Source organism: Pezoporus occidentalis, unplaced genomic scaffold, assembly GCF_034315485.1.
Source record: "Pezoporus occidentalis ecotype Australia unplaced genomic scaffold, CSIRO_AGI_Poc_V1 ctg78, whole genome shotgun sequence".
NCBI classification, from domain to species: domain Eukaryota; kingdom Metazoa; phylum Chordata; class Aves; order Psittaciformes; family Psittacidae; genus Pezoporus; species Pezoporus occidentalis.
Genome location: NW_026916137.1, coordinates 1,486,384 through 1,513,934, shown reverse-complemented (window position 1 = coordinate 1,513,934; position 27,551 = coordinate 1,486,384). Strand labels below are relative to the sequence as shown.

General features: G+C 38.2%; 1 protein-coding gene across 4 annotated transcripts in view; it reads right to left on the bottom strand.

Moving 5' to 3' along the window:
* LARGE1 (LARGE xylosyl- and glucuronyltransferase 1) overlaps positions 1 to 27,551 on the bottom strand; it is a 277,081-nt gene that overhangs the window by 186,388 nt on the left and 63,142 nt on the right. For all 4 annotated transcript variants that reach the window (XM_062602676.1, XM_062602675.1, XM_062602678.1 and 1 more), the window contains one exon: positions 9,872 to 10,058. In XM_062602676.1, the coding sequence (XP_062458660.1) occupies positions 9,872 to 9,977 (106 nt within the window). In that variant the 5' untranslated portion in view covers positions 9,978 to 10,058. The remainder of the gene's footprint in view (positions 1 to 9,871; positions 10,059 to 27,551) is intronic.

The window sequence follows — 27,551 nt, the reverse complement described above, 5'->3', positions numbered from 1 at the left end:
TAGCACTCTCATTTATAGTTCTCAAGGTGATATTTCTTGCAGTGTACTTTATGTATTGCAATATCTCATAGCCTTGAGCACTTATTTACACAAAAACTGAAACTGTTTAAATGATCCCTTTTTATTATTTTTTCCTCATCTATTTCTCATCTTTCACTTCCAAACATGAAGCCAGAAAAATACAGGCAAGGATTAAAGCACGTATTTGTGAAAAAAGGTGGCATAATTTAGTCAGAGATGTGCTAAAATCCTCCACCAGCTTTAAAATAAAGTTTGGAAGTCTGATTAGAAAAAAAGCTCTGGTGTATCTAGAAGGCATGGGTCAGATGCAGGAATTACCAGTCAACATTATTCTATCAACTCCACAACCTAATACAAGCTACACTATGCAAGATATGAGAGATGTTAACATTCATCTGATGGCAGGAATCTACGAATTTTCACAAGCCAACAAAACATAAGTACCTGTTTTATGAGATTTTGGGGAGAATCTACAAATTTGTCTACCAGTTCAATTTTGAAACACAAGCAAAAGCCTGGTGCAACTACTCTAAGAGAGATGTGCTGACATGTAAAGGAAAGATGAATCATAAAATAGAAAGGAAAGAAAGAAAATGGTGGGGAGCAACACTGCTTTTAGAGTTTATTTTTTTAACGCAATCACATACAGCTCTTTCATCTTTTTTATTCTAGCACTTTCTTCAAGACGTTTCCAGCATATAAGAATATTTCTATTTTATTAGCCATGGCTTTATTTCGGCTCCAGAAATAATCATCTATGTATTACATGAATGTTATGTGACATTGTTTGATATTAAACTACACCATGACAACCTCAATACTGTGTTAAGAGAGCCAAATGAAGATGCTATTGTAGCACCAACAGCCATAAATGCACTGGTTTTAATCTACTTAGGAAGAACAAATATCACTTTGAAGATGTAGGGGCCCAGGCTTCACTGTCTAGAAAACAGTATACAAGCTGACCAGGCTTCTTCTGCTTTTCATAGTGGCCTACTTCTATTCCTAACAGTACCTGTGCTTGCTCAATTACAGCCAGCACAAGTAGATTTGATTCTATTACAATCACACTTTCAGTGTATTTTGTGGATACAGATTTTGGATTTTCCAATTCAGAATCTTAACACATTACAAACAAGGTTGTAAGCTATTCTATATGTCCTAAACTATATCCTGATGACAGTGATTTCATTGGGCTTCTCCAGAGTTCAGGAATCAGTATGCAGACCTGTTACTACAAGCTCACTGGAAAAGTATTGCATTATAGCATCACAGAATTGATAGGGTTGGGAAGGACCTTAAATATAATCTGCCATGGGCAGGGACACCTCACACTAGACAATGTCACCCAAGGTTCTTTTCAACCTGGCCTTGAACACTACCAGGGATGGAGCATTTACCATTTCTCTGGGCAACCTGTTCCCATGCTTCACTACCCTCACATTAAGAAGTTCTTCCTTATATCTAACCATAACTTCCCCTGCTTAAGTTTAAACCCAGTACCCCCTGTCCTATCGTTACAGTCCCTGATGAAGGGACCCTCTCCAGCATCATTGTAGGACCCCTTCAGATACTGGAAGGCTGCTATGAGGTCTCCACGCAGCCTTCTCTTCTCCAGGCTGAACAGCCCCAACTTTCTCAACCTGTCTTCATACGGGAGGTGCTCCAGTCCCCTGATCATCCTCATGGCCTCCTCTGGATTTGCTCCAACAGCTCCATGTCCTTCTTATGTTGATGACACCAGAACTGCACACAGTGCTCCAAGTGGGGTCTCATGAGAGAAAGTAGAGGGGCAGGATGACTTGTGCACATTCTGGCTCCTAAGATGATCTTGAATCTGATCTTGCCCTAAAATGGGTCTAACGTCTTCATTCTCACAGTCCCTGCATTTGCCTTCCAAGACTTGAGTGGCATGGCTACAGCACTTCTTGGTGAAGACTGGGGCAAAGAAGTCATTGAGAACATCAGCCTTCTTCAAATCCAGGGTAGCCAGTTCTCCCATTTCCTTCCAGAGGGGGCCCACATTACCCACATACCCTTGTTTCCACCTTATGAAATACTTTATTCAGACAGTAAAATATTTTATCTAGGCCCACAAATTATCTTCCATTATTTCTGTTTTTAAGTAAACACACCAAACAGAAACACAAGCTGTTATGCTTTCTGAATTTAACTTTGAAAACTTTCACTTCTCCCCCCTTATTACTGATCTCTGCAAAAGCTGACATGTAGCAATTTGAAAGCTAAACAGAATTCTAATGAAAACAAAACATGTTTAAAACCTTCATGTTTACATCCTGGACTTTGACTCATGTTCCACAGAAGTATGGAGAAGGACGGTTGTGCTAAAGGTTAGAAAAAAGTATTACCACAGGATAGCTCAAATGGCTTGAACACTGTTAAACTGCAAAACAGAATCAGGCTAAAAACATACAATTCTCCAGGTCATAAACTTTTCCTCCTGTTGTTGGTATCTACAAAGCTGAGTGAACCGAGCTGACTGCTGTCAGCCCATGTTTTTGAAGTTAGCTGTGCATTTCACTCAATTGTCCAAGGATATTGAGATAACTTTAAAAAAATCTTTCAAATTCAAGTCTCAAAACAAGAACTGCAGAAGGAAAAGCAGCACAAGAGAGGTAAAATTTCAAGGGAGGGAAATAACTACTCAACTGAAAAACTGAATGGTTGTCATGACTGAAAAAAATGTCTGAAATGGGTAAAGAGGGAATAAAGAAATGTCTTGAAGATACTGGGATTCTTAAGGTAAGCATACCTAAAACATATCCATCCAATACCAGGCTATTAACCTTCACACTCAGTTGCTTTTGCTAAACCATGCCAGAGCATTATCTACAGAACAAAAGAATAACTATACATGATGTGTGAAATACTTCTTCAAATGTATTTTTACCTTGACTCCTTCCCCTTCTGGCATTATACACATTTAAATAAATATTCAAAACGTAAGTTTCAAAACTACTGAAAGATGCTACAGATGCAATTTGCTAACAGGAAAGATTCTGATTACAAATTTTTCCCAGATCTGAAAAAACATCCACAAATATTTCACTAAAAGCAAATATCGTAATTGTTCTGAGTTAACTGAAACATTTGCCAGAAACAAAATACTAAATTTTCATTTCAATCTTTTAAAATATTTGTATTTCAGGTATTTTATTTCTCCCATACACATATATTTGTTGACCTGTTTGCCCCCGAAGCTCACTGGTTAATTTCAAATTATTTTGTTAGAGGGAAAGAAGTCAGATGTAATGAAGCTTCTACAATCGTCAGGAACACACAGAGAGATGCTATACATTTCATTATTGAGAAATATATTGCAGCATGAACTCAAGATTTATTTAAATACCAGGAGACCCATATGGGAGCTAGATTTTTATAAATGCCCTAATTGTAGGAAAAACGACTTCAACATCAATCAGCCGCATGCCATCAATCACAGCAAGTCAGGCTACATTAGTTCCAACATTCAAAGAAGGTCTGGTGGACTTGTAAGCTGCACATTTTGTTTCAAACAGCCAAGCAGAACTGCTTAGGAGGTTGGCATTTTTATTTCCTTTTTTTTTTTTTTTTTTAGAAACAAGACATTTAAGCTCATCTTGTTTTTCTGAAGAAAACCATATTTTGAATATGAAGTTACAAGTACCTATCTTTGAATCTTTCTTTGAAGAGAAAGAGGAATAATCAGGAAATAACTCCCCTACTGCTACTCTTCCATGAAGTCCGAATAGAATATAGGCATCTAGATGTCCCTTCTTCTTGGAAGGAATTTGCTCACTTTTGTGTAATGCAACTTTCATGGACAACATTTTTCCCAAATGTTTGCTCAATGAATGAGGAAGTCAAAGATGGAATAAGAGCCTTGAGAGAAGTGTTGAAAGAGAACACGTATGCCCTACACTGGAATTCAAAAGAGCAATGTGTACTTGCTTTTATTTGGCACAACATACTCACAAAAGAAGTGGCTGTTACAAGATTCATGGCATTTCTTGAGACGATAACATACTGGTTTAAGGATGTGAATTCCTGGCAAGCAAAAGAAACAGCACTGAGACCAGCATTTAGGTGTTGAGATACCTGGTGGACCTTATTAGTTAAGGAAAAAAGTGTATTGCAGAATCATTTGGTTCAGTTGAAAGAGTGGTTGAGAAGAAAAAAACAAACATGGTTCTCACTAACTCCACAGTCTGACCTTCAAAAGCTTCTCATGACTATGTTGTCTTTTGGTTCACATTATTTGCCTAAGGCCATTCTCTTTTTGCCACAGACACTACTTGAATTTCCAGTCACTGCTCATGAGCAGACTATGTCTTTATATAATGGGGAATAAAGCTCTTGATTTTTTCATATTCGCTTGTTAGTTTTATTTTCTTCTATGATGGTGAAATAATGGTTCTCATGTCTGTACATGTCTGCAAAACAAGATCTAATTGCAGGGATACTGACTTGCAAGCTAAAGATGATGAGCTTTCACAGCATGGACCTCCTGGTCAACAGCATACTTCAATCAAACTTCATCAGTATACCAGACATTCCAAACACTGCATATCTGAATCACAAGGGTTGCATAGAAAGTCAGGCTTTCAAGGACAAAGCAATAAAACCTAGCATAAGCCTGAGGTCTTTACTATCACGACTGATTTTATTCTTGGAGGATCCTCCAGTAAAAACTGCAAACACTAAAGAAGGTATTTTGATTGCAGCTGAGATAAAAGTGTTTAAATGACAATTCTCAGCATATTTCCTAAAAAAAACTGTAACAAGAGAGGAGTAAATGACCATCATTTGCTCCAGAATGGAAATGTATACAGAAGCAGCTTTTACGAAGGGGCTGCTATGAAGCCAAACTAAAGCATGTATAATGAGTAACTGAACACGTAAAGCTGTTCAGCACCCATCACAGTAACATCCTTATTATATGCAAAGGAGCCCTTTCAGGACCTCTCTTCTAAGAACTTTATTAAAAAGACTTAATAAATACAGAGGTTGAAACTTCTACTTTAAATGCACACTGGATTAAGTTTTCTTGTTTAATCCTGCTGAGACACACAGCAGATAAAATTCAGGCAAACTGAGTGAATTGTAATGAAAAAAGCAATTTCAGATTTTGCCTCTTTCTGATTACATTGTCTGTGAAGGGATTATTTTCTGATGTTTGTTAATCAGTTGCAAGTGTCTGATAGACATTTTAGCAATTAATTATTTGTTTGCCTCTTCCTATGAGCAACTTATTGCAAGCATTAAAAATTCAGCAGTTTTCATCACGCATATAAGATCATGTGATAAACTTTTGGCACTTAACTCTATAAAGCTGAACTCCCAGAATCGGTTTTCTGATTCAAGTATTCACAAAAATGATTTCGAAATCTGCTTCCCATGAATATTAAAACTGGATATTCATTGTTTCTGTAGACATTTTTCCCAATTAACATATTCACTAGAATATTTATGGAAAGCATACACAAAAAGAGTGTGAACAGCATCAAAGTGAAGCCATTTAAATACTAAGATGAATATTTGCAGCCTTCCTTCATTTTACTTTATTGTATTTTATGAGGTGTTTGCCCAACTCTGGCTTCAATCATGTCTCTACAGATTAGTTGGAATAAAATAAAAAGTAGTCAGAAAATTACAGTTGCCCAACACTGGAGTGAAAAAAAACAACAACTGAGGAAAGCAAGTCCCAGGAAAGAAGGCAGGTTGTGCTGTTAAAATGTTACCTTGACAGTTGACAAAACACAGAGTCAGCTTCCTGCTCTCTCACAGACCTCCCACATAGTGTCTCACACAACTTCCCAAGTCTTTATCTTAAGGTTACACTACTGACTCTTCCTTTCCTGTGAAATACATTCTACACAGAAACCCTCCACAGCCACTTTGGCGATTTCAACCTCAAATGGATCCACAGAACAGAAACTGATAACTAAAGCATATTTTCATCCTTTCAAAACAGAGGTGACTGAGGCCACATAGCCACAGTGGGCATTTTTTTGAGGAAGCATTAATCTAGAGAGCATGTGTCAAATTACAGTTCCAAGTCTTCATTTTACATGACTTTTATGGTAAAGGGGATAGGAAACTGCTGCATATAGCTTGGAAAATAATGCTATTTCTGGAGCTCTATGGCTTACCAAAACTGCTATATTCTTTCTAATGAAAATTCATCATATATTATTTGATTATTTCCTCTTTCCTGTTTCAAATGCACCCCACCCTTTCTACTCTATTACCTTCCCCTTTGAATGTGATTTAAGGATGTTGGAACAATTAGCTTTTTCATTCAAAGTAACTAATAACTGAGACTACACTGTCCTCATGCATTATTAAAAACAGCAACAGTAACCAGTTACATTCAAGGGCTATACAATATTCAAAATCCTCTTTAATATTCTAGTTCATAACCTTAATAGACATATATTCATGATTAATGAAGCTTTTAGTAGCTGTCACTGTCACAGTTTGGGTAATGCCTCCTCCAATGAATATTCCAAGGAAAGAGTCTTACTGGTAGAGTCTGAGTGACAACTGTGCAGTATTAGGCTGCAATGTACATTCTGACCAGAGAAACAAGACCCAAAATGAAATAAAATTCTTCTTAAAGAGTTGCAAACTATTTAAAAAGCAGAATGTGGGATTTGACTACATTAGCCCATATTTTGTATTACACATTAACAAAGAGCTTATAGAGGCTTTCTAAATGTGATCCCACTGCCATGGCATGGCAAATTAAGAACTTCTTAGATACAAACACATAGACAAGTAATGTAATCCCTAATTACATCAAGAACAAGTAATTCCAGGACAAAGCACTGCAGATACCAGTACCGAAGAGTGATATTTGGTTCTAGAACCCTGAAACACACAAACAAACAAAACCCTGCAAAATAATACAGAAAAAGAGCACAACATTCTTTCCCATTACATCTCAGTGAGCTCAACGTTTTTAGCTTAGTGAAAAAAAGACTGAGAGGTGGTTCGGCTACATGTAAGTACCTTCAAATGGAAATACACCTACAAGTAAGTGGCAAGAGAATGGAGCCAGGCTCTTCACAGTGATACATGATGCAGGGATGAGTGACATCAGACAAATATTGAAGCAAAAGAGGTTCAAAGTAGATATATGGAGAAACCCTTCCACCTGAGGACAGTCAAGCAGTGGCACAAGTTGCCCAGGAACACAATGTAGTCTCTATGCTTGGAGGTTTTCAAGACATGACTGGATAAAGGCTTAAGAAATCTTGCCTGACACCAAAGCCCACCCTGCCTTGAGCAAAAGTTTAACCAGAGAACTCCTGAGGCCCCTTCCACCCTGAATAATTGAGCTGATGAAGAAACTAGGCACTGACAATTTCTTTAACTTAGTGGATAAAAGTATAACAAGAACCATTTACTTTAATCTAAAACCAAACGAGCTGAAAAGAAAGCTTCTGGTGCTGCCTGTTATTAACCAAAGAAGCTAATGCCAGAAGACAGAGAGGACTTTCCACTCCTGCTGGTTTCAAATCAAGGCAGGATGCTGCTGTGGGACATTTTTACTCAACCATACGCAGACAGCTTAAAACATAAGTAAATTGTGTGAACCACAGTGAAGTACAGCTCAAAAAGCTGATAAAATGACAAAAAGGCCTTAACTTTCTGTCCGTAATACCTACAAGTTAAGGAAAATCCTAGCTATCACTTGGTTAAATAAATATTTTAACTGATCATAGTTTTTAACCAACAGTCATGCCCCACCCAAAAATTTAAAAAGAAAAACAACTGAAAACAAAAAAACAGATACAGAAAAATAACAGAAAGAGTTACTATTTGTATGTAATTTCCAGTCCTTTTTCAGTAGAAGGCTTCTTAATAGGTAATGGGCTTTGCTCCCTGGTTTGCATTTAAGATTAATTCACACTGAGAGTTTTAAGTCACTTCAAATAACATTTAGCAGTGAATTTCAAGATTTGTATTGAGCACTCTGTAAAAACAAAGGATTCTACACACAGAGGAATTTAAAGCAGCATGCCATTATCAATTGTGGACACAATTAAAACAGTCATTACGACAAGGCAGCATAATATTCCTCTAAAAGCAAAAAGGTGAGGCCTGCATTTGCTCAGCTTTTAAAATCAAACACAATCAGTACTGTTCTGACTGCCAGATCATTAGCTTTCAAGTATGCAGCCAGCACCCTTTATATTTCCAATTTAACATGAATCCCTAAGTGTTTCATCCTAGAATAAGCTCATAGAGTTACTGCCCATTAAGGCAGAATTTTATGTAAGCAAATAAATTTGCATAAGCAAATATTTGTACCTGGCATGTAACTAATACAGAAATGTATGTAATACACACTAAAAATATTCACACGTTCTTCCTCGTAATTTAACTCGGAATCCAATTTTGTTTTGAAACAAAGCACAAATTCATCAGCCAAGGTTACATGAAAGAAGTTTGACATTTTAAACAATGCCTTTTTAAAATTATCAGACTGTGAACTAGCTTTTGAACAGTTTTTAAACAGCTGAAACACCTTTCCTTGTGCTGAGAGAATTACAAAGGCTGAACAGCTTTTTCCAGTCATGCCAAAACAACACACCTATTGCCAAACATAAAATGCTCCATCTCATGTAAAATCAAAAAATAAAAATACAAAACCCCCTCAAAACTACAAAGTAATAAGAAATCGGAGGTCCAGCAACTTCTAACCTCACCTAACTGAAGTTAATTACTACTGAACTCCTTTAAAGCCAGAAAAAGAGGTCATCAGACAGACAAAAGACAAAGTAGTGGTTATTTCAAGTCTGATTATAAAAAGCTGCAAGTCAATGTACCTAGAAGCTTGAGGATCTCCACCTGAAAAAAGGCCAAAGATACTCCAGCTATAGCAGCCCACTGCCACCCAGAGTGATATGGATTTGAACTGATTTTATAAGAGATTTTATACAGGTATTTGCTGATTTTCTGCGTTCAGCCTCCTAGCACAATAAACATAGAGGCAGTGGCTAGAACTAACAATATTCACACAATGGCAAGAAAAGAGCCTCATGTGTTTGCAGGTTTTGGCCATGTATGCATTTATATAACCAAATCAGGAGCCTAGAGAACATTCATAGAATTCTTTGCTCCTACATTTACGCTTCATAGAGCAGCATCCCACCACTGTCTGACATTCCGAACTAGGTACCACCATGTGTTCCATGGTCCAGTGAGCTGCAGCACAATGGACCACATGACAAGAGAAAGCCTGCAGCTGAGTAACCATGACCTAGCACAGTCCATGATGCAAAGATCCATGCCAGACACAAGTTTTCCTGGCTTGTCCTGTAGGCCCTCCAGCTAGGTACACTTCCTGCTTTGCGTCCCAGAACTAGGCTCAGTCTCATCTATACATATAAGGTCTAACACACAGGTCCATAAAAACAGAGATGTGTAAAGAGTGCCCAGAATAAATATTTTAAACACTTTAAAATAATATTAAGGGCAGATCTGAAATGAGATGTTAATTTCAATTAAAAGTAAAATCTTACAGGGCATAGGATAGGTCAACTTTTAAAAATTAGAAAACTCTGAAAAGAAATGAGTAAGGTGGATTTGTTTGGGTTTCCTTCACTTTTTACAAGTCAAAAAATGAGAAAAAACATCAAATAACTGGGGCCAGCAATTACATCCTCCTCAGCAGTGAGAACATGGTAAGGAAGCCCCTTCACTGAAATCTGCACCTTGCGAGCTACCTCCTCTGCAAGTCAAACCAGATTTATTTCAATAAAATCAATGATCTGCATTTGTCTGCCCTGATACATTCAACACCCCAGCCTTCCACCTCCAGCCCTTATTCTCCTCTTACCTTCAAAACTCCCAGTAAACAGATAAATCCACGTAATGGCAGGGACAAAAAGGACGGTCAAAGAGGCAGCCAGGAATTTCCGTCGCCCTCTGCAGATTCCCAGCATTCTCTCAGGAGTGCAGATTCCCAACCCAGCGCTGTTCCTATGTTGGAAGCAAATAGTCCACAGCCTCCCACATATTACTCCCTGCAAAGGAAAGGAAAAACAAAATATTTTAACAGCTTATCTCTATACAGAAATTTAGATACACCAATGATCCTGAAGAAATAAAAGGACAAGGCTAAAGATAGAGTTCAAACAACGGCAAAGCAATACCCATTTCAAAATTACCCAGGACTAAGTAATAATAAAGCAAGTTTTAGAATTCAGACTAAGACAGTAAGTCAATAAAACACATTGTATCAACCTAAATACACATTGAGCTAGTCTTACAACCAGACATCACCTTTATTTGTTTCTTTTCCAGCCTTTTACTCTACAGAAACTCTGGGTCCTTTGATGCTTATGTGTGCTGGTGCCCCTGGGCAGATAAGAGAAAGCCACCCTATTTCTTCACCTGCTCCCAAAGAGCAAAAATCACACCAGTGAATCGATGAGCTGGCTGCAGGTGGTCATGAACTCAAAAGAGTGAACTGAAGAATTAAAGGTACACTTTGGGTGCAGACGGATGTTATTAAAATGACTCACTTTGCTAATCAAAAAGCAATGCTGATGAACTGCTTTATAGAAGGGGAGAAGAGCAAAATGGGCAAGAAAGCTTCATTAATCACAAAATGGGTATCAAGAACTTTAAATTGCACGCTGTGAGAAAAGAAGAGGATTCTGGAGAGTACCACTGTTTTTATGAGGAAAAAAAAAAACTAATTCTGATCTTAATTTGTTTAAAACAATCATGCTGCATTTCAGAGAGGCCAAGATGGCAAAATAATCTGATGATTCTTATTCACAGAAAAACCAGTGCAGGCTTGCAAGGCACAAAAATAATGTTTCATATTAGGAGGAAAGGCTAGTGTTAGACCAGAGAGGGTAGGGGGAAAAGGGATGTATTAAGTCCATGCAAATCTAGTTCCAAGTTTTGTGTGAAAGAGCTTATGTTTTCTGATTTTAAGAAACGAATTGATCTACCAGAATGTCAGGGAAAGAAACACAGACTCTGACAGTACAAGGTGTTTAATAACAGCGCCCTTTGTCTTATGCTTAAAGTAGCAGTAGAGCTGAAATAGGCAATGAAAGCATATCTGCACTGACAATGGCTACTCTGCACCTTGAAAATATGGCTGAGCTCTACAACTGTACATATACTGCAGTGAAAGTCATTCTGAAATCAAATTACAGCAAAAATGAGAATTTTAGACAAGAGAAATAGGCTCACATGAAGAACTCTGCTATTAGAGATACCTGGCTGCAATAATCAGGCAAACTTAGAGCTGTTCCTCATTCAATAGGGCTCACTTCACTACTCTACACTTTAAGAGCCATGATAGTACTCTGACCTTGGAACTAATAAAATGGACTGTAATTTGTCCAGTGCCAGCACAAAAAGCATTCCATTGTGTCAGCTTTTCAACACAATGAATGCCTCACCACAGACATTTTGCACAAAATATGTGGACAGACTTAATATTAACAACTGTGGTATTAGAGTCACTGTGTCAGACACAAACATTTGGTAGATAAATTGTGGAGAACTTTCATCTTTACTCGCTATATCTGAATAATGATTAAATTTAATTTCTTTTCCTTACATCACACAGCTTCCTTTACATGCCTACTTGAAAAACACAGATAACTTTCCTTGCTTCTGTGTTCCACACTTGCTACACGTGTGCATATTGTAAAATGCACAGAATCACTTTAAGTAGGAAAATATTTTTTTTCTTCCTTTAAGATCACCAAATGTACCACTGACATCAGTCTATGCATGGACAAATAAATCTTTGAAAATATAAACTCACAAGTAGGGTCATTTTCGAATAGCCACATCTTGTAATTCAACGTGCACGGGTTAGATACTGCTCCTATGGTAGCAAAGTAAGAGTCAACGCTAGATGTTTCTGAAATCATGCTGTTACAAGTACACTGATAGAAGTTTTAGGGGTAATGACAACCAGGCTCTGAAGCTTGGGGCTATGGTGCTAGAGGCGGATTCATCCTGGGGCTGCATTTGTAATAAATAATTCTATTTTTCCTATATATTTTTTTTAAATATCCATGCAAGTTTCTGAACAGTCGACATGGAGGATGAAATCTAGCTTTTCCACCCCATGAGTGTGAAGTACCACAACAAATTAAGAAAGTATAAGAAGCAACACTGAACTCCCAATTCAGCTATAAAGGAAAGTTAAGAAAGTGGCAAATTCAGTTGAATACAGATTTTCATCACTGAGACAAAACAGATAAATCATTCTGCACATTCATGCACATGTTTTATCTAACTAGGAAGATATTTGGGAAAATCATAGATAAGTCAGCTCGTGACAGATCACCCTAGGAAAAGTGGATATACCTCTTTCAATGGTGCTTTAAAAGGGGAAAGAGACATAAACTATTTTAAATGAAGTTTGTACTGTCTTCCCACCTCCCCAAAGTTGTAAATAGTTTCCCCTGAGTCTTAAATATTCATTTTCAGTATATAGTATCACCACACCTGCTGAGTAGTTTTTTTTCAAACTAGGTAATACATCATGTGAATCAAGTGCAAACCTTACACGAACAACTATATAAAATGCCCATGAATGGTAATGAAGATGCTTGGCTTAAAAGAAAAGCTTTGGACTTCACGATTATCAGTTTTCCTTTTTAAAGATTTTTACCTAACACACCATTGTCAAATAAACTGAAAGAAGATATTGCAGTTCTTTGACTCGGTTTTCCTTTCACTTCAACAGGTGGCCAGATTGATACCCATCGTGAAAGGAAAGTGACTGATAACACTGCCTGGAGCACATATTTCTGTCATATGAACTTGCCTTTAGACTTCCACAGCATCCACTGCTCCTCAAGCCACAGTCCTACCTGACTCAGATGGCCACCTGCCTAAAAGGTCTTAGAAAGCAGCTTTGTATGTGACATTGCTAGCTATATTAGTCTTTCCAGCAATAACAAGCACTGTTAAGACAGTTCACTTCGTTTACACAAATCTATGCAGTGTTCCTCCTGACAGCTTCCAGCCTTAAAAACTGTGCTAACATAATGCCTGCACTCAGAAATTCATAGCATTAAATATGAAAGAAAAAAAAAAAATAGGATGAGGAAGTAACTGGCCAATTTAAGCACAGAATCTAGGTGCAATACCCAGATCAAAATAGAGCCAGTGGCTTCTCTTTATTTGTTGCCCACATGAACATCTGCAACTTCAGCCACCATTACTGGGTTTATCTCAAAGCAAGGGAGATCAAAATTAGCCCCAGAATGAATGGGAATGGCTGTGAGTTTCTGGAAAGGGGGTTGTACTTTGAAACATGGTCTCAGCTACACTTCTCCAGATACAATAAGATTTTACGTCTGTGCCACAGATATAGGAAAGGTCTGTGAATTCAGTGCACACTGCATGTGCTCCAAGAGCATCATATAATTGCATTTTAGAAATTAATCTGATTAAATAAGTAATATCCTCAAAAACAGCTGCATGTACATCACGCATGTATGCCTTGCTGTAAGTCAAATGTTCTACAGTTCCACAATAAACCCAGTTCAAGATTTATAAAACCTACTGCACATGTACAGATCACAATACAGCAACAATACAGCAACCTCAGGCCAGCTCATCCTTGACTACTTCTAACAGAGCTATAAAATGCTACTAACTTGGACAGTGCCTGTGTGAGGGGTCACAGTGGGAATTAACATAAATTGGGTTTCTCATTACTTACTCCTGACCTTCTTACCACATGGCAACAGCAAACAGAATTACTTTTGTTACCATCACATATGGTCAAATGCTTCTTCCCTTAACCACACTACCTTATCATAGTGGCTTTTTCATTTTAAATCAAAGATTATCTCCTCAGCTAAGTATGAAGTAGCTCTCAACCAGTAGGAGCAGGACATATATTAAAGCATGGAACACAACACTAATCACCTTGGTATTCAGTTTCTATTCATTTATTTTTTTAATTAGGGCATGACAGCTCGACGATGTCAGACATTCAGCAGGAGTTCAGTGGAACAATGGAAGTAATTATGAAAACAAAAATCAAACACAAGTAGATTTAACAGCTCCACTATAAAAAGCTTTTCCAACTGCTTCATACACTTCCTTGCATTTGTTGCAGATAATCTTATCCCAGTAATCTTTCATTTGTTTTCAGAGCCACTGAGATGAATATATACAGTTAAAGCTGTTTATACACCAATCCTGTGCCTTGGCTTTGCTGTGTTTCCTGAATTAATGTTATCTAATTCTCTCTGCTTTTCCACACTTGTAGTCACAGAGTCAATGAACAATTTCTACTGTAAAGCTTTTCCCTTGGCTCTGTGTCAATGTAGCATCCATCCCGTACAAGAGATTTTTCACAGGTTTTTTGCCAGACTCAAAATATAAATAACCTAAAGAAAAAAAGAGTAACTTAGCCAGTATTTTTCTGTTTTTCTTCAAAATTTTGATAATGTGGGGTTATAATGAGTTTACTGCTTGATAGTCAGCTTTTTATATTCCAGCTTTGCAGTCTTCCAACTATGAAAGTTGGTTGTCATGTGACAGATTTTTTGTCATATTAGAGAAAAATTTGGTACCATAAAGGCAGGGTGTGGAATAAACACATTATGAAATAAAAGATGAAAAAAGTAAATGGTAAATCTTTGTTTAAATAACATAGCTCTGTTAATGTACTCCACTTCTCAAGTTCTTAGAACAGAAATAGCATTTTGAAGGAAAATGTCATCTCCTCTCTTATCAACTTCCTCTCCCACATGGCAGAACATGCTTCAGAAAGAAATATGAGGCTCACTGGGCTCCAAAATTCCAACTTTTCTTGGCATTGGAGATCTTTCCCCCAAATCAGACTTCTTAATCCCTGTAAGAACCCCTGTATCATGACTTTAAAGAAGGAATTGGGGTGAACTTGGACTCGGCACCCACCTCAGAAGTTCTGTAAATCCATTTTAAAGGAACAGATTACAGCCGTTTCCAGATGCTCCAAATTTACTCTTTCCCAACTAGTTACAAAAAAAAACAGTCCTATCTATAACAGAGAAAATAGCCAGTAAGTTGACAGCCCAAATGAGTTCTTCCTTGGAACTGTGCTAGCAGCTCTGAGGGTACACAGGATTGACACCTTCTTTTATATTTTCACTCAGTATGTGCTGTGGTTCACAGAAAAGTCTGGTAATCAAAGTTTTTAGAAGGTTCCAGGTGTAAGCAACACCAGCACAGGAATGGGGGACGTGGTTTAGTGTGGACTTGGCATTGCTAGGTTAATGGTTGGACTCAATGATCTTAAAGCTCTTTTCCAACCTAAATGATTCTATGATTCTGTGAATGGGGATCTAACCTGTAGTAGCACAGTCACAGAAGGACAGAAGTTAATAAATAATTTGCTTTCACATTTTTCCATTTTCATTCCTATCTATTCCTCTATATGTATGTACAGATATATATTTATAGATGCCTTTTTAATGACATTCCTTTATACTTTCAAGCCTAGACTGCTCAAAAATATGGAAAGCCTGAAACTTCAAAAATTATTTTCAAAGAATAACGCAATTTAAGATGAACAGGATACAGATATTTTCCTAACCCTCCTCTAAAATGTCACCAAGAATATGAGGGGAAAAAATAAATCTACTGGTTGAGAAGAGATAACAGCAACAAAACACAATCATGACAGAAAGATCAATCTTGTCTGTTACTCACATTCCATTTGCAACCCAAGAACGATACTTATTTTCAAAGCAGCTACTGACCTCATTTTTCAGTGAGTTCTCCAAACTCTGCTTTATTCTACCCCTTCACCTATAGGGGTATATAGCATCAGTACTTGCTGATTCCCCAGTTTATCTCAGGACTCAGCGCAGTTAAAAGAAAATAAAACAGAGCCTGATGCAGTTTGCGTATGACAGAAGTCCAACAACTCTATGCCAGGGCATCTTTTTCCTTCATAATAAAGTACTGAAGAGTCATGGGCTTGTCCATTTTATTAAGTCTCTTTCTTAGGTACTGTGTGCATGCAATCACATAGAAAACAAAATGGTCTTTAAATCAGAAGTGCTACTTGCAACATAAGTAACACCTCTTGAGAATTTTGATGCTAACATTTTGCTTCTCAGCCGAAGTTCTCGTATGCTCATTCAAAAGCAGTGTTTACCTTCATTAAAATCCTCTATGTACAAAGCGGCTTTAACAAGAAAATTTTTTAAAGATTCATAAGAAGGTTTTGCCCAGGAGAAAATAGTTACTGCCTGAAGTGTTTCTCCTTGACAAAAGAATATATGAACCTATGTCCCTCTATGAAGCAAAGTCTTATCATATTAAAAAAAAAAAAAAAAAAGAAAAAGAAACCCTTTATTTTACTGCCTACATCTCACACTACAAGTTAGTTTTACATAGGGATTTGTAACATGCTTACAGCAGCTACTTGTCAGATGGAAACAGAAGTTAGCATCGTACTTGCAAATTGCTCTTTATGAAATACTCGTATTACATTAAAAAATAAAAAGAGAGAGAAATGGGCCCAGGTGGCTCTCTCCTCAATCCTGCAGTGAGGAGGAATGAGCTGAGGATGAGCGGATAGATCCTGTGGGTCAAAAATTGGTTGCTGTTGTGGTTTAAACCCAGCCGGTAAATAAGTACCATGCAGTCACTCGCTCACCCCCCTCCCCGCCCCGTGACAACAATGGCTTGTCGCTGTTGAGGTAAGAACAGTTTAATAACTAAAGCATAATATAATACTACTTATAATGATAAGGGAAAAAACAAGGGGAGAGAATATAAAACTAAAAGGGGAAAGGGAAAAAGCAATAAACACAAGTGATGCACAGTACACCTGCTCACTACCAGCCAACCAATACCCAGCCTGACCCAAGCAGTGATCTGGCCCTTCTGGGTAACTCCCCCCCAGTTTATATACTGGGCATGACACGCTGTGGTATGGAATACCCCTTTGGCTACTTTGGGTCAGGTGTCCTGTCTCTGCTTCCTCCTGGCTTCTTGTGCCCCTCCTCACTAGCGGAGCTTGAGAGACTGAAAAGTCCTTGATCAGGGTAAGCGCAACTGAGCAACAACTAAAACTTTGGTGTGTTATCGGCACTGCTCTCAGACTAAAACCAAAACACAGCACTGTACCAGCTAGTAATAAAAAAATAATTAAGTCTATCCCAGCCAAAACCGGGACAGTTGCACAGCTGGCACTGTGAAGAGATACTTTGATTTTACAACCATGGGACCCTCTCTGAAAATGGAAGACTGCTAACAAGACACAGAATCCATCTGACCACATGGGGCAAAAGCGTCTTTTCCAATAGGGTGGGCACCAACTGGTGAGGAATTAAATTGTGAGTATTAAGGAGAGAAGTGAAAACCCACCAACAAGTAAGAAAGCAGTGGAATGGCTAGCAATCGAACGATGCTGAATGATGTGGACAAGAAATACATGTCTGTGGCTATCAAGTAATTGATACATTCAGGTTTTTTAGGAAGGACTAGCCAAGAAGACACTGAGAAGAAACAGCCTTGTATGTGAGAGCAGCAGAAATGCATGGAGCTCTCCTTGGCATCCTTCTCCTCTAACTCATCACTGGTGAGACACATCTAGAGTGCTATGTCCAGGTCTGGGCTTGCCAGTGCAAGGATACAGCCAGAGAGGCTGTAGAGCATTCACACTTGGAGACATTCAAAACCCAACTGGACATGGGCCTGAGCAACTTGCTTTAGTTGATCTTGCTTTGAGCAGGGGGTTGAACCAGATGATCTCCAGAAGTCCCTTCCAAACTCAATCCCATAATTCCATAATTCTACAGTGTGGCACCCACTTATAAAACACATAGTGGCCATTCAATTTAAATCCTCAAAAATGCCAACTAACATCTACTTCACTATGCATGAATAATAATGCACGTGAACAATTATATACACAGGGAATCCCAGGTTAAAATTTTAGCTTTATAAATCAATATGGCTTCCCTAAGGTAAATTCAGCCTGCATTAATTCACAAAGTCTCTCATAATTAAGGGACAAGAGAATTTTTTATATAAGCACCAAAGTTATCAACCTCACCACTACCACAACATACCGCTTTAAAGATTACTAAACCCACAAATATTTCTAGCAAATTTATGTAAAAAATAAACAATGCAATGAAAATTCCAAGAACTGCTGGGAATTTTGTATTTGAATAATCAAGGAATCAGCAAATAGTAAAACAGCATAATATATACATGGCCATGATGCAAAGCAGAAGAGAATTTCTTCATTGTGATGATGCGCTACCTTACCAAGCACATTATACATTCTCAATAATTCTTTGCTACTACAGAACATGAAATAGCACCATGAGTTGTGAGCAACTTTTTTAGTAAGTTTCCTGCTGAAATCCTTCTGTCTCAAGGTTAAGAATTAATTTCTTCTTAAATATAATGCCATCCAGACAGGCTACAAGGACTATCCATTGCCCAGGCTTTCCCAGGGCTGAGTGGGTTCTACACAAGTTGATGAGAAAGGTGCTTCCCCCCATACTCCTTCTCACTTAAGCAAACCTTTTGCAAAGTAATTTGGTGTCATTCACTTTTTAAAGTAGGAAAGGCAGCAGCGGATTTAGGTTATTTCATATAGGACTATTCTTTTGTGTGAAAAGAGAAAACTGTTCCTAAACACCTGAACCTTCACTGTGGTATTTACTGCCACGCATCATCATGTAAGGGGAATGAGGAAGCAAATGTCTGAAAGAACACAACAGCCACAGCTGCAATTTGTACAGTCCCTGTCAGTGTTCAAGACTAAATGTCTACAGGGGCAAGCCTTTTAGGGAAACTGGGAAGAAGAACATCAAGGTTTTGGATCCCAACCAAGCACAGGAGTGAGCTAAACACTGACTTGCTTGTTTCTGTAAAGACTGGGGTACGACCTAAGGTATTCAAAAATGTCCACCTGCAGGAAAACTCTACAGCTAAGCAAGGAAATGTCTTTGGAAATCAGGGTTGGACGCAGTTGAGAAAGGTTATTTGAAGTGCAGCTGTAGTCTGAAGTTCCTTTGTAAGGCTACATGTCATTTTAAGCACTGAAATACTCAGCAGTGGTGAGGCTGCACCTCGACTCCTTTGCTCAGTTCTGGGCCCCTCACTGAGGGTGCTGGAGGTGCTGGAGCAGGGAAAGAGAAGGGCAACAGAGCTGGTGCAGGGCTTGGAGCACAAGTGTGATGCAGAAGGGCTGAGGGACCCAAGGGTGTTTAGTCTGGAGAAGAGAATGCTCAGGGGGTACCTAGTTGTTCTCTAAAACTGCCTGACAGGAAGATGGAGCCAGGAGGAGGCTGGCCTGTGCTCCCAAGGAACAAGTGACTGGACAAGAGGAAATGGCCTCAAGCTGCACCAGGGGAGGTTTAGATGGAGATTAGGAGCAATTCCTTCCCCAAAGGGTGCTCGGGCACTGAAACAAGCTGCTCAGGGCAATGCTGGAGCCACTGTCCCTGGAAGCGGCCACACAGCATGTAGATGAGGCCCTCAGTGCCATGGGTTAGTGGCGGCCTTCACAGTCCTGGGGAATGGTTGGACTTGATGATCTTAAAGGTCTTTTCTAACCTGGTTGATTCTGTGATTGGAGCACTGGAAAAGGGCTTGATAAACTGGGATTTGTAAACACAGATTTCTGATGGCTTCTTATTTGGCAATACACAGATTAATGTGGGTATTCGACAAGAATGACATGCAAGTTTAATGCAATTACAAAAGGAGCATGAAAGGTGTTATTAAAGCTGAACAAAGCTGTAGAAAATAGCCTCAAGAGGAGACACTGGCAAAAGCACTTCCTAAAGAATTCAAGTTTTCCATGGGCAGAGTTAGCATTCCAATAGAATGACAGAATAGTTTAGGTTGGAAGGGACCTCTGGAGGTCATCTAGTCCAACCCTCTGCACACAGCAGGTTGAACACTGTTCTTTGAAAGCAATCTGAGCTCTTTACTCTTCATTTTAAAACTATGATCTGAGAGGGGGTGGTCTGCCTACAAAGAAAGGGCAGTGGGCTAACGGTTTTTATGCTCTCTCCATTTCCTCAAATTGTAATGGTTTTCACTGAACATTTGACTGTTTCTTTGCATTAGAACTTCAGTCTTTGTAATCTCTTACTGATCTCATTATCATCATTATTGTTCTCTGAAGCTGCTTTAATTCTGCAATTAGATGAGGGTACAGAAATAATAAATATAAAATATTTAGCAAGTCCCTTGGAATGAAAATGAATATACTGAAAAGAGTACCTTATTCAAATGCACATAATTAAAACTTCCATTTTAAATTTGATTATAATTCATCATTTTCAGGGCAGAGGGGAGACTGCCAGATCTTTTCTAACAAAGCAAAAGAGGAAAATGACGAGAGGGAGGATCAAAGGATACAGAGGACTGTGCAGTCATGGACACATCATATAACACATGTGCATGCTTTCGCTGATGTTTGAGATGAGGGGAGGCGAAGAGTGGAAGAACACCTCTTACTCTCTCTCCTAATTCTGCTTCTATCTCCTAGTATCTTTTAAGACAATTTGACTCTGTGTTGTACTACCAATCATTAATATAAATCCAGAGAAGTAAAGCTAACTTCTAGTAACTCCAACAGTGAGTCTTCTGAGAGTAAGAAAAAGACCGGGTAGAAGTCACAGAAGAATTAAGGTGAAGGAGTTACTCTCTAGTCTGAGACTGTTGTCAACAAGATGGAAGTACTTCAACAGTGAGACAATCAAGTAGGAATGACTGAAAGTCATACTATGAATACTCACACCTTAAAAGAATTCTGAAAGATATCTGAACTTTCTATACCGAAGACCTATTTCTGTAACACTTCTGCATATTACATCTTAATAGTAGTTTAAAACCAAAAGATCTTTACACGAACACACATATATAACTTCAACTAACATCAAAGCCAAAATAACACATTTAAAATATATTTCAAAGAAAAGTTTAACCACTGAAGCTACAGTTAAAATACCCACATTGTTACCAATACTGTTCCATGATTTTGCTCCCTTCCTTGTTCCAGATCTGCTATAGCTCTCCACAGGTCTCTTGGCTCCTGGGCTTCTCAGGGTAAGCCAGCTAGGTCTTTCTGACACAAATTTGGGAAGTTTTGAAGAAGATTTACTGCAGGCACTACTGCCTACAGACATCATGGATGATATTGCGCCCTGTGCACTACCAACAAACCCCCAGCACTGCCTGAGCAGGTTTGATGCCTTCACATGCTGCCATCATGGAATGCCTAAGGAAACATATGCCACTTTGCACCATGTCATGACTTGGGTGGATGGTGGCAGTTTTTCTGAATTATATAAAGAAAAAGAATAATGTATTAGGACCTAGGCAAAGCATGCTATGCAACACAAGTGCAGCCAGTTTGCTCTACAGGGCCATTCTCCACCTTCTGTCCTGCAGATCAAGATATACTGTCTGGAAGCAATGCCTTTGGCATATAAATGTCATTGCTATAACACTTATTTTGTTATCTACAGATGGCTTAGCCTGTTCTTGTACCATAAGCACTCTCTTTTATCATAACCATATGGGGCACAATGTTTAGAATCTACAAGGCCATGTAAACTGCAGGTACACAGCAGATACAATGATCATAAACTAAAACTTAGACCAGTACAAAGGCTGGGATCATGCAACTGACTGCAAAAACAATGTTTTACCAATAAGACAGAACTAGATGATCTTAAGGTCCTTTCCAACCCTAACTAGTCTATGATTCTATGTAATGCAACAGATAGCAATAGTCACTATATATCACTGCATTTTATGTGAATTTTCTCAGTTGCTCATGGGGAACTGTCACTAAGACAGCATGAAAATGTAATGATTGTGAAAACAATTCTAGCACACTTCTAAAAATAAAACTTTTTAAAACTTTTTTTCGTTGCCAGGAGATACGAAAATATAGGACATAACAATGCAGCTATTTGAAGGGCAACAAAAGTAGTCCATAGTATTATCAAAAATGTACCACAGTATTATTAGCTATAGTGGTTGACACGAATTGGTTGATTTTGACAACAAATTACATAATACTGTTTTTCCAAGATTCACCCAGAGCTATAAGGATACATGTTGATAGGACGAGCTTTATTTACTGCCAAGATTATATTAACTACTTTTCAATTGATGAAAGGAATTTAAAAGAAGGCTAAAAAGGCCTTGGGTGCCTGATTTTTCTGGTGGGGGGCGGGGTTGCTTGCTGAGGATTGTAACTATAGATATATAAAATACTTGCAATGATTACATGTTATTGCACAGCTGAAAATCCTTTATTTCCAATACAACAATGAAACCGCATTAAGAACATTTGAAAATTTAGATAGCAGGCTCAAATGAAACAGTTTGAGCTTCAATAATCATTGCAGTTCATAGTCCTAATGTTAACTTAGGATACACAAGTTAATAGAAAATTAGAGGTATTTTTTCACCACTAATTGCTTGGGAAAAATATGTATTGCATATATTTTCAAGGCAACTTATAATTTGGTCTTGAAAGTTCTGAAATTAATATTTCAATTACTTTTCCTTAGTGGACCAAAAAGTGTCAGATGTATAGAACCACAGAATCCTAAATGGTTTGGGTTGGAAGGGACCTTAAAGATCATCTAGTTCCAGCCCTCCTGCCATGGGCAGAGACACCTTCCACTAGACCAGGTTGCTCCAAGCCATACAAGGCTTATTTTGTCTGCCTTGTTTTATGGAAATGTCGAGGCATACCTTGTAGTGACTACACGTTTTATACCATGCTATTAAAATAATCTTACAATGTATTCCGCTTACTAGGAGGTGCTCTGGTACATCAGGTGAAGACAGCTCAGATGCATGTTTTGAATGTGTTAATAATGAAAAAGCTGGAGATGAGGGACAGACCTATGAAGTGATGCAAGGCTATTTATACCTCTTCTGTAATATGTTGAAAGTGTCTTGTACAGTCTTAAGAATAGTGTGATCTTACATTTGATGATATTGAGATATGATTTTGTAATTACAAGTTAAATTATAACCTAAGTAGTGGATTCTTTGACCATAACTCTATTTCTTATCTCTTAACCTAACCTAAAACATACCCCGTGAAAGAAGAAAAAAAAAAATGTGAAGAGTTTCAGTAATATGCATTAGCTCTAAAGTGCACAGCATTGACTTTGTATTTTGCTGGTGCCAAACAAAATCATCTTCATTGGATTCCATTTCTCTAAAATGAGATAATGTTTAAAAGAAAGTTCATTTATTCCTGAAGGGTTTCAACTTGATAAAATGCTACATATGGATGTATATTTTTTGTATTTTGTCAAGTTTATGCACTGTTTCAGCATTGTGTAGGAAAATGGAGTAATATTTCACATTTGAAAACCTGTGAAATGTATTGGTTTCGAGCTCACATACAGTAGCTAGAAGAATACTTTTTAAACAGACTTGAACAGATTAAAGAAACCTGTTAATATTGGTTGTTACAGCTGCCTTTAAAATTATATTTCATCTCTGCAGGTAAGGGCTTTTACAAGGTGATTTTCAAAGAGAGAGACAGTGAAATATATTGAAAGGGACAGTACGTACCATTTTAAATGAGAAATTGAAACTTTAGATAATTGGACAGTAGGGCTGAAGACTATAAAAATGTATAGTTGAGTGAAAAGTATTCTGCAGAAAATAGTGTTCCTGTAAAATGCCCCTTAAACTACAATAATAAGTAAGTCTTTTCTGCCTAAGTGGCCATTTTAACAACAAGCATTAGCAGCCTGACAACCTGCTGTCACAGAACTGGTAAAAGAGGCCACACCAGCTAGAGAGGAGAAAGAAGGGGCTGCTCTTCTTCTCATTTTCTTAAATCATACCGTCAGATTGGAAAACTTTAAAAGTTTCTATCCCAAATTACACTTACAACTTTGAAAACCTGGAACTTTTCCATTTATTTTTTTAATGAAATCTTAGAATCATAGAATCATAGAATAGTTAGGGTTGGAAAGGACCTTAAGATCATCTAGTTCCAACCCCCCTGCCGTGGGCAGGGACACCTTACACTAAATCATATCACCCAAGGCCTCATCCAACCTGGCCTTGAACACTGCCAGGGATGGAGCATTCACAACCTCCCTGGGCAACCCATTCCAGTGCCTCACCACCCTAACAGGAAAGAATTTCCTTCTTATATCCAACCTAAACTTCCCCTGTTTAAGTTTTAACCCGTCACCCCTTGTCCTGTCACTACAGTCTCTAATGAAGAGTCCCTCTCCAGCATCCCTATAGGCCCCCTTCAGATACTGGAAGGCTGCTATGTCATATTAGAACTTCAAGGACTGAACTTGACATAAAATGCCACCTTCTCGAGGCTCCTGAAAAAAACTGTAGGGGTAAAAAACTGTACCAACACCTTTGGAGGCATTACTGAAGATGCACATACTTGTTGGAAGACAGTTCAAACCTATACTGGGCAACGATCACAAATTCAGGCTTTTATCATGCAGCACTTGGAATTTTTGAGCTCGATTCAGCAGATACACAGCTGGGTCTGGAACATTGCGCTGTCTTCCAAACAGACATTGTGGTGACAAACTGTTTATAGACTTTAATAAACAGATCCCTGGAATAGTCTGTACTGATCAATGTAGAGGTCCTTTAATACTTTAAATGCTGAGAAGACCTTACCAAATATTCACATGGAAATAAGAATCCATGTTAAGACCTTCCCAGATTAATATTATAAACCAGTAGTACGAAGCAGAACAGACCTTTATGAGTCGAATCATGTCTTCCTAGTATCCAAAGACACTTAAGAAGTAATGTTGAATGTGCAATACATGTTGAGGTGGTTTTTTTGTCTTCAAAGTTGCATTCAATGATACGATCAAACTGTGTGTGTGTGTGTCACTCTTCTAATACTTAAAGTCATGTTGACAAATAAAGAGAGACAGCCTTCATTTAAAGGTCTCAACTTCTTTGCAGCATTTCTAACATACCTGTAACACATCCTCATATTAAGATACCAGGATCTGTAAATTAAATGTTGTAATATTTACACATCCTCAGGAATCCTTGGGTCTTTAAAGTAAAACAAATTAAGAATTTAAGAAAAATTGGTTACACGGAAAGTCAATGATAAAGTTAGGAGAAGCATCTAAAATGCCTTACTGCAGTGATAACTGCATCTAAGCAATACCTCAGTCCTCATTAATATTTTACCAGAGTAGCTCAATAATATTGTCTAAGTGCCACTAACAAAGATTAATGAATCAGATCTACACATTTTGTGTTTTTGTTTGTGTTTTTTTCTTCTTCAGAATGACATGCTGGGTTTTCTGTTTAGTTTTTAGTGCCACCTGTGATGTTAAGAGATTTTGGATAACAGCATCTAAAATTGCTTTACTGTGTAAATAGTACAAAAGATTTGGAGGTATAAAAATTCAAAAGTTTATGGGGAAAAATGCTCAATCAGCATGCTAATAGAAATAACAACATCAATTGAAACCCTACAGCTACCATGACATATGTCCCAGAAATTCAATCTCCATTCCTTTTGGTGAATCAATCTGCAAAAAAGCAGGGAATCAGGCAGTTTCAGCTCTGACTGAGAAGGAAGTCAATGACTGGGTTTACATCAGCATTTTTCTTCAACAGAAGGAATGCCTTTATTCCTTTTGACACAATGCCTCCAAGTATTCCTGCTTACTCTAGCCTAAGCTACATATATGAGGAGTCTGATGGGGCACAAACTGGATACCCATAGGATGAAACAAAACCATGCACTCCAGAGTGTATGCTAAAGGATGCTATGGATGCTCAGCTGCTGGGACAAGACTCTAACTAGCCTACTGTAAAACCCTTCAATGAATGCAGCCTGTGTAACAGGCCCTCAGCACCAACTATTTCACTCTACAAATCCACTCCTGCTGGACATCAGTATTTGGTAACACAGAGACAAAGCTGTACCAGGTCAAGCTGCAGGAAAATCCGAAACCACGCAAAATGTGATGTGTACTGAAAAAATCCAGTTTCATACAGCTATGAGGAACAACTCACAGGCTGTGGCACCATCAGGAAAATCAACAGCTGTGATCAAATGCAAGTTTTTTCTTCATCTAAAAATTAAGCTATAAAAGGACTCCTCTTTTAACATCCCATCCACAACCTGTCTTACGTTGAAGCACAAGAGCTCAGCTAATTAGGTACTTGATAAACGTACCTTATTTGGGGCATTTTCCTGCTTTTGCTCTTACAGTAGGCAAAGGAGGAAAAGATAAATTACTTATTTAACATCAACACTTGTTTTCCTCAAATCTACAATTCCAAGCAGTTATTTTCTCAAGGGTGGCAATGAAAGGAATTAGATGTACTCTAACTTTCAGCGCTTCAGAGAAATTCTTTAACTTAGATCGACTGAAATTACACATCCCAATGTTGTAGTTCTAACTGCTTCCAAGAAAATAAATGAGTTTCAACTAAAACGGTCCTCCATTTGAAAGTCAGCGATGTAATTCCAGCAAGTGCTTGCATTTTTCAGCAGCACACACTGAAGCACTGCAATGCCACAGTCAGACAGCAGATGTCACAGTGTTTAGGAAGATGACTACAAGGAAGGGGAAGAGGTTAGTACGAATTAATCTCTCTGAAAATGGTAGGCAATAAAAAATAATGACACACATTTGCAAGTTGAAGAAAAATATACAGTAGCCAAGCAGTGGGAAAAAAGTACCACTGAATCCTAGAAGCGAGTGGCTGGCTTACCTGCACAGTGCAAATATCAGTCATACTGTGCAAACAAAAACTTATTTGCAATCAAAATGGCAAGATTTCTACATTTTTCCTCCCCCCGGTACAGAGACTTCTTGCACAATTATGCCTATGGGCCTTACCATGGGAGCATCATGTCTGATAAGGGGTATGCAAACACAGGAGGCTCTTGCCCCCACAGACCTTGTGACCTAGAATTCTCTAGAAAGAAAATACTCTTGAATTTTCCATAGTATGGAAAGTATCAAGGCATACTGACGTGCCTGGTCTATCAGCAGACTGAGTCTGAAATGTGAGCAGAGAAAGGGATTTTGAAGACCAAGTCCATCACCTTAACTGGAATTTATCCCTCTTTTAAAAGCATTATTACCACAGAACCCTTCATGCCATGATCAGATCCTCTCTCTCAGTTCCATGCCCAAGAGAATCTACAGGCTCAGGCTGTTCCTGTCACTTACCAAAACATTCTTTAACAGAACAGTTGAACACCATACAGAATGAAAAATGGGTTTTGTTTTTTTTTTGCATCTAACTTCGTTTGGGGATGAAGTTTTTTAGGAAATTCTTTCCAATTTTATGGAGGTTGATTTAAGTCACATTATTACTGGTCACATTACGCATATGAATGGGAACACAAGCAGGTGTCTCATGTTTATGCGCATGAAGAATTTACAGAACTAGAACAACACAGTTTTTTACATTTTTGCCTTACAGACATGTAAGTAGATGATCCTTTTCATGAGTTATGGAGCTGACTTTCACAATCTAGATGT